This window comes from Natrix helvetica (assembly GCF_964273705.1).
Source record: "Natrix helvetica genome assembly, chromosome: 5".
Lineage (NCBI taxonomy): Eukaryota > Metazoa > Chordata > Lepidosauria > Squamata > Natricidae > Natrix > Natrix helvetica.
In genome coordinates, this window is record NC_138551.1 from 52,542,872 (window position 1) to 52,551,662 (window position 8,791).

General features: G+C 42.6%; 1 protein-coding gene across 1 annotated transcript; it reads right to left on the reverse strand.

The window, feature by feature from the left end:
- Positions 1-314: 314 nt before the first annotated feature.
- Positions 315-6,549, reverse strand: CALHM1 (calcium homeostasis modulator 1; the record flags this gene model as incomplete). Its single annotated transcript, XM_081956002.1, has 2 exons — positions 315-779; positions 6,001-6,549. 2 exons carry the CDS (start codon positions 6,547-6,549, stop codon positions 315-317), a joined length of 1,014 nt encoding a protein of 337 aa, XP_081812128.1.
- Positions 6,550-8,791: the final 2,242 nt, after the last annotated feature.

An 8,791-nucleotide genomic window follows, 5' to 3' on the forward strand; every position in this document is an offset into this window, starting at 1 on the left:
ATATATCAGTTATATGACTTTTGGGTGCTTGCTGGAAATTCAGTATACAGCTTTTTGATAAGTAAATAAATAAGAATTTTTGGGACTATATGTAATAAGACATGCTGCTCCAATAAATGTGAGAAAGTAGTCTACAGCTTGTTTATTAATGTAAAAACATTTCCAATAAAATAAACTATAAACTGTTGAGTGGTGGGAGGATGTGAGTTCTAGCTATATGTCTGGAAAAAGGCAAAATCTAGTCTACAATAGGATGCATCCAGAAACTGTTCCCGGTAATGATTTTGTGTCCTTTGTTCTCAGCCTATCTGCCTTCAAACTTTGCTGTAATAGACTGCATACTCTTTCTTTGAGGGACAAGGCTGTGCAATTTCTCTTGTCCAACTGGTTCCATTTTGCATCAGCTCTTGATTGAGACACAAAGGGGGCTTACAGTTGTGCCAGTTCTTCAGGAGCTTGTTCATGGTTCCTTGATCTACGATGCCCAGCAGTTGTTCCTTTTCTTCCTCTGAGTCTGATGGTGCCTTCTCAGGAACGTGCATATGTGTGTGGCCCACGAAGGGGTCTTTGTTCATGTTCTCAAAGAATTGCTGGACACAAACCTTGGCAAAACTCTTAGCATGTTTTGTACATGTCTCTTCAAAGAGTTTCCGCTCAATGTCAATGTAGTGGGACCAATATTTGCTCTTCAAAAAGGCAGACTGAGTAAAGCAGGGACGTATGGCTCGGGCAAGGAAAGCCAGCAGAGTTACCAGCAGCACAAAGACCCAGCCTGTTGCCTGCAAAGGGAAAGAAGAGTCATAATAATATACTAAGCTATTAAAGTGGGTAAGCTAGGGGTATATCCTGATTTTACTCAGAATTCTAGAGCTATGTATTTTGTTTAGTTTCCATTTAGTGTCTTTCCTGTTTTACACCTAATTACTTCATGAAAGTGTCCTAGCAACATCATTTTTCTTCTGAATCTCTATGACATTGTCTTCATCTTATCATCAGCCTATGAGTGAGGTAGTCTGAAGTTCCATTAAGTTGGAGATAAAGTCAAGGGATCAGTACTGGGTGAGATCAAAACAATGCTAATTAGCCATTTTAGACAAATGCAGGAACATATCCTCCCTCTAGTCCAGGGGTGTCCAAACTTGGGAACTTTAAGACTTGTGGACTTCAACTCCCAGAATTCCCCAGCCAGCCATGCTGGCTGGGGAATTCTGGGAGTTGAAGTCCACAAGTCTTAAAGTTCCCAAGTTTGGACACCCCTGCTCTAGTCCAAGCTCAGCCTATCTGCCCCTATTCTCATGTCATCTCTCAAAGACCTTGATATGCCCGTGCTATATATTAGTAGTTTATTAGAATTGCACAATAGATGTTCAATGGTTAGTACTGTCAGTATGTAAATAAAAGCTTTTACCAGTTTAGTGCGAAGTGAAATGATGAGACCATAAACCTAATTGCCCAGAAAAATCTGAAATTTAGCCCAAAAGAAAACAAAGGAAGAGAAGACAAACCCTAAGTCCTACTTGTGACTTGATTCCCTTTGTGACTCTGATCTGATTCACTTTCGGTTAAAACAGAAGGGACTATAGGAGGAGGAGCATAGGAGAGCTGATAGGCAGAACTGTATAGCCAGAACTACCCCAGTCCTGTGGCAGGTGGAATAATGTGCAAACCAAACCAAGGTGTGGCTTTGTAGTGACAAACTTGATTTCTTTGAATTCTAGATATCTTAGGTTAGGGCAGTGACGTGCGGTGAGGTTTATGGCTGGTGAGGCTGGTGACGTCATCAGGAAGGCGGGGAATGGGACCACGTGTGCTGGAGGCTCAGGCTGCCTCAGCCTCCAGCACATGTGATCCCATTCCCCGCCTTCCTGAGCGTGCTCCGCCGGCTCGTGCTCCGCAGCGCTCGAAAGCGACTGGGGAACGACGAGAACCTTCCTGCCTCTGCTGGACTTTGCGCGCTCCTCGCGACTGCATATTGCAGTCGCGAGGAGCGCGTGAAATCCAGCAGAGGCAGGAAGGTTCTCGTCGTTCCCCAGTTGCTTTCGTGCCTTCGTCATCTGGGAGCGCCGACAACATTTCTGCCTCCGCAGCTCCCGAGCGCGGCCGGATGGATGTATATAATATTATAATATTTTTTTATATATATATATATATATATATATATATATATATATATATATATATATATATATATATATATATATATATATATATATATATATATATATATATATATATATATATATATATATATATAGTATATAATATTATATACTATTATTTCATGAAGAGAGGTGAGGCTCTGCCTCCCCTGCCTCCCCTGACCGCATGTCCCTGGGTTAGGGATACCCTAGAAGCCAGGTTCGTTTTGCATGGTGATTTCATGTACAAAACAGCATCTCCATATAGTTGACTGTACAATTGCAGAGATTCCTATTAAGAAGAGATTTTCTTTACGGTAGGGTGAAGTGGAAATGTGTGTAGGGTGAAATGGGTTGGGGTGAGAGAAGAGGAGGGCAGCAAATGTTCTGTGTCCCCTTCGTGATAACAGAAATGGAGTATTTTCCTTCTAATTCTATAAACATTTGCTGCAAAATGCATTCAAGTCATATGAGCAGGCAGTATTCATTGTATGGGAAAAGCGATATACTTTTAATATGCAACATAAGAAGGATTAAGGCCTTTAGTGCCAGATTTTAAAAGTCGATAATGTCCTTATGGGTTGACTACCTGGAAAGAATTTGCATCTCATAAGAGGTGCAGGAAATGAATGTTGACAACAAACAACAGAATATGCTTGCTCTGGCTGTAAGGTGGAATCATGGATTATGTTAAACTTCTTTTGCATGGCAAATGAAATATGGAACAGGGAAGGATAAAGTTGGAGGCAACATCCATTCTTTTATTAGCTTTGGAACATACATAAAACCATTAAATTGGGAATTAGTTTGTGCTTCGTAGCGCATACATATAGTTGAATACACAATCTATTTCTTCTAATCCTCATCTGATGCAAATATATCTTCATTTTATTTTCACAAATATAAGTAGATCGCTATGAAGAAAATATGTACTATAATAAGAGTAATTGGTTTCATGAGAAAAGAATCTTCATGAAATAGTTTATGATTGCTATAAAGCTAGATCTAAAAAAAGATGAAGGCAGGGTGTTATCCCACTCAAGGCTTAAGTGTGGCTTGCCAGTTGATCCTTGGCTTTATATAACTTAGGAAAATGCTGAAATAATTGAAAATCTGTAATTTAGATCTTGCCAGATGGCTTCCTCCACAACCACACTACAGCCATAAATAGTCCCAAAGTTGCTTTTTTTCAGGAGGCAACTGGACTTTCTTGTTTTTTGCTTGAAGATGTTCCACTTCTGATCCGAGAAGCTTCTTGATGAGAAGCAAAATGTCTTCAAAGAAAAAACAAGAAAGTCCAGTTGCCTCCTGAAAAGACACCTTTGGGACAATCATAACTTGGATGACTGAGAATCTCTACAGATCTTTATCCATAAACAGTGTTTTTACCCTGCTATGCAGGACTTATCTATACTCCTCATCTTCTGTTGCTTAAGTTGGCCAAGGCTGCTGTCTGTAGTTTGTCAATAGAGGAGTACTAAAAAGGACAGCCAGCTAACTCCTCCTCATCCATCCTTCAGCACAATTTCTTATCCCAGGTTGAGAGGAAAAGATTGCAATGGTCACAGAGTGAGGAACCAATAGTTACTTTTTATTGTACAAATGGGATGACTATAAGCTTAATGGTGCCTTGCCCTCTTGTGGGGGAAGACAACCCTAAGAGTTTCTACCTATGGAAAAGTCCTTCCTCTGCAGCTCCAGAAGAGTAAGTTGATATTAATCACCTCAGTTTCCAACCCTTTGATTCTTTATCATGACGATGGGAGTTGTGTCAATTTAAAGACAGTGCTCCGCCTTAGGTAAAAATCCTCAACATCTTAGAAGTTATTTCAGAGGCTGTAGATAGCTAAGTCCAACTTCTAAGCCTTTGGAATCAAACACAACAACATTTCCTATAGCAGCCTTCTCTAAACTTGTTTCTGTAGCATTTCAACCCCCATAATCTGGCTGGGGGTTTATAGAAATTGAAGGCAACACAGTAGGAAGGCACAGACTGTGTATCAATGTTCCCTCTAAGGTGCGTGGCCGCGGACATGGCAAGAAAGCACCGCGCAGCAGTTTCCAACTGCCGCGCAGTGATTTCTAATGTCACAGGCTCCGGAAGCTGAGGGGCCTCAGATTTTCTGTCCTGGTTAGGGTTAGCACGGGCGCGGGGGTGGGGGCGGCGGCAGGAGCTTACGCGGCACGGCCGGTCTCCTAGGACCTCCTAGGGGCCGGCTGTGCTGCTCAAATTACCGTCAGTCGCCACGTATTCAGCAAAGCAAGCGTGGGGAAGTCCTTTGCAGGCGGCTAGAACTGGCCGCCCGCAAAGGACCTCCACAGACTTTCTTTGATGAACACGGGGTGACTGACGGTAGTTTGTGTAGTTTGAGGTGAAGCCGCCAAAGCCCCCGCTGCCACCGGAATAACTGCTGCCACCTCCTCCTCCAACAGCACTGCTGGATTTGCCGCCCGGCGCTGCGGCTGACGTGAAGCCACCAAAACTCCCGCTGGTGCCCCCGCCCATGGCAGCGGTGGCGGTGCCTCCCCCTCCGCTCGGAGCACCTGAGCTGGGCCCCACATTATCCCTGCCGCCACCTCCTTGCTGCCATTCTTTTGAGGAGCCATGAGGCCTTTTTTTTCCTGTGGGGCGGGAGCTGTATGGCGGGTATGAACTGACCGTGGGAGGGGAAAAGGGCGCTGGAGCCCTGGCAAAGGTGAGGTGGCGAGGAGGAACCTGACGGCGCCATTGCAGGAGCCAGTAGGAAGGCAGCGGAGGGGGCAGGAGCAGGAAAAATAAGGCTTCATGGCTCCTCAAAAGCACGGTGACGGAGGAGGAGGCGGCAGGGATAATGTGGGGCCCAGCTCAGGTGCTCCAAGCGGAGGGGGAGGCACCACCACTGCTGCCACGGGCAGGTGCACTGGCGGGAGCTTTGGCGGTTTCACCTCAGCCGCAGCGCTGGGCAGCAAATGCGGTGGTGCTGTTGGAGGAGGAGGCGGCAGCAGTTATTCTGGTGGCGGCGGAGGCTCATCGGCATCTTCAGCAGCGGCTCTGCCCCTGGTGAAAAAAACGAAGATGGAGCAGATCCAGGCTGATGACATCACCGCAGCTGACAGGTCTGGACAGAGGTAGCCAGAGTGGTGCCGACACGAAAGAGCAACATGGCTTGAGGAATTCTGGGAGTTGAAGTCCACAAGTCTTAAAAGCTGTCAAGTCTTGTAACTTGATAGCTTTAAGACTTGCACACTTCAATGCCAGAGTTTCTGAGCCAACATGACTGGAGGAGGAATTCTGGGAGTTGAAGTCCACAAGTCTTAAAAGCTGTCAAGTTTGAACACCCTGGGGTCTTTTTTTCTAAAGGGTTAGGGGTACAAAGTTCTTGTAACTTGACAGCTTTAAGACTTGCACACTTCAATGCCAGAGTTCCTGAGCCAACATGACTGGAGGAGGAATTCTGGAAGTTGAAGTCCACAAGTCTTAAAAGCTGTCAAGTTTGAACACCCCTGGGGTCTTTTTTCTAAAGGGTTAGGGGCGCAAAGGTCTTGTAATTTGACAGCTTTAAGACTTGCGCACTTCAAATGGCAGAGTTTCTGAACCAACATTTTGGTTGCTAAGCAGGAGCGTTGTTAAGTGATATATTATATAACACTTTTAATTAAGGGGGTACCTTGAATAAACATAACTTTGAGTTTCAAATAACACTGATTTCGTTGCTGTCTTAGGTGACATCTGTGGAAAAAAATCAGGTGCTCAGGCATGAAAATGTGCCGCTCAAACACTATACTTTTCTGCTCACACCGAAAAAAAATTAGAGGGAACATTGCTGGGTATTCTACATGAGCTAACTTGAATAAATTTCTATATTCATTATTGTTTGCTTACCTGTGAAATGCAGCGTAGATACCTAGTTGCCACTTCTCTGGCAATCAGTTCTTGACCAGTGTAAATATCATCGCAGGGTATCTGGGCTAAAGTCTTCCTGATCTCCTTCTCAGGAAAGTGTCTATAACTGCTGTTTCCAAGTTTGTGCATGGGGACGGAGGTACTGAATGCACAGATAAAACATTCCCCATGCAACAGTGTGACTGAGATCCAAATTACAGGAGCAATTATAGCCCGCTGAGCCATGGAGCAGAACATGTAACGCAAGACAGCTGGGTCTTTCTGCCGTTTCCCTATGGGTCTTTTCCATTCTTCAGCCAACATGGAAACATTGTTATTCATCACAAAACCAAACAAGAACAAGACTAAGGGAGGCATAAACAGGATACCCATCCCATAAGCCAGATTGTAACCAGGTAGACATGGGCACTTGAAATCAAAAGCCACATAGATCTGTGCACTCAGGAGAGCCATAATGCCACATATGCCATTCATAAAGGATTCCTGGTTGGACTGGAGGAACTGGAAAATCATTCGGAATTTATCCATCTTCTTTGTTGCTTTATGAGCACTCTCTTGTAGAAATATCAAAAGGGTCCCTCAATTTTCCAGAAGTTACAAAGAAAATGACAATAATAAGTGTAACATCCAACTTTTTGCTTCTCCGGTCATTTTTTTCATTATTCAGAAAACATGCCTCTTCAGTTTTCTATTGCAGTCTATAAAAAATTACTTTACCTTTCACCTCTGTTCTTCCCAGGATCTGGAATGTAGTGTATTACCAGCTCTGAACCATCAGTTCTGGACCATTTTAGATAAGTCTTGGCTTAATACAAGGAAGGTTTCTTCCATGTCTCTCTCCCTTCCTGTCTTTTTAGTAGTCTAATGGTGCTTCTATCTGGAGAAAGCAGATGTTTTGATTCAGTTTCAAACACTTTTCATTTGTATCAGGAAAGGCATCTCTCTGATTTTGGTGAAGATGTTTGCAAGATGGGCTCCTCCCACAGTCCCTAAAAAAACAGGATGCTCCACCTGCAGAAAGAAAGAAGAGAGCCTATGCAAAATGATGGGTGGGATGGGATCCATTCTGCCTAGACAGATTCCTAGGCAACAGAAATATTATTAAGTGGCTTTCTCTCTTTTTTTTTGGTATTTTTTTGAAATTGAGAAATCAACCTCTGCTTGGTAGGGGAATAGGGTGGGCTGGTATTTATGGTTCATGAAAAAAGGAGAAAATGTACATAATCCCCCCCCCTAAAAATAGCTGTCAATAAATCAATTTCACTGAATGGAGACCAAAACAACAACAAAAACCCCAACAACATGCATGTAGATCTGATGTGCCTGGCACTCCACTACTGCCTTAAAAACTCTCTTGGGCAGAACTAAGGTTTTTGCTGGGCTTGGGGAATCACAGAGCTAAGTGCCATTCAGCCTTCCCTATGGCCACTGAGATAATTTGCTGGTTTTTCTTTGGTCCTTTCTCCACTGCTGAAGTGAAGCATAATATGCCAGTCCTTGGGCTGGTACTGTATCAGCATAACGTTGGGTACTTCTGCTTCCTCTATAATCACTCACTGCTCCTAAATGATGGGGTCCATAGTATAGAATCATAGGGCTAGAAGGGACCTTAAAGGTCTTCTGCTACTGTGTACATGGCACATTGAGAAAAAGGATTAGTCAATTCCTTCCTTTCACTTTCCTTTTTTTCCAAATAGTCACCAATCACTTTCCTTAATGTGGGAGGTGGATGGGGCTTAGGGTAGGGATGATTTCTCACACACGATGGCATCACATAGAAATAGAACTTCAACAGGACTGACAATTCAAATAAATAGCTCAATACATAATATAGTAACATGTATAAGGAATCTAATTTGCGTTTGGCTTCATGATTTTCTTTTGAAACTCCAATCCTTCTCCAGGTTAAGTTGCATTTCTTATCTGATAGGAGCCAGGCTAGGAAACTAGACACCCTGTTATTATGGAAGAACAAAGACAAAACAAGGTCCCCTTCCCTTTAAAACTTTATTTGATAGAAAGGGAAACCCTCCAGTTCCTGTTTGTTTGCCCCGAGTTCAGGTTTCCTAGTATCTGGTCTCAGTTTAGAATGAAAGATTGAGTTAGTTTCCCACATTTCAGCCTCTTGGAATGCTATTACTGAAATATTAATAATACATTTAGAGGAACAATGATTTGTTAAGTCTAACAATAACAGTGTCACTATCAGAAACCAGTCTCAGTATATTTTCATTTAAACAAAAATATTCTGCAATGTCTATAACAATGTAAAAATACCCTTTCAGGGAAATCAGTATGCAAATACAATTGATCTCCATGGGGCTTGTTCATCCTCAGCTTACTTTAGGAAATAGCCAGTTTGATTAAAGCCCTGAGTAAATATGAAAGTTCAGGTTCATAATTTTTGTATTCACTATGTGAATGTAATTAAATTAGAACAATCCCAAGATGCATAGTAAGCTATTGAGCTGAATAGATTGGGATAGCTGTAGTTAAAGATGCTTTCATTCATTGCTGACCAACTAAGAAGATATGATGAACCTGGTCCCGAGAGAAAGTGCATGTTTGATTCAGGCCCTTTAAAGCAAGTTTTAAAAATATTTATAGCTTGTTTAACTTCTTTTGATTCTGAATATTTGTGTAATAAATGTACCCTAGTTGGCAACAAGATGAATAATGCAAAATCTGTTCTGACAATAGTCAAAAAATAGATACAGGCATCCCTATTTTAGCTAAATTTGCACATTATGCAAAGCTGTTATTGGTTCAG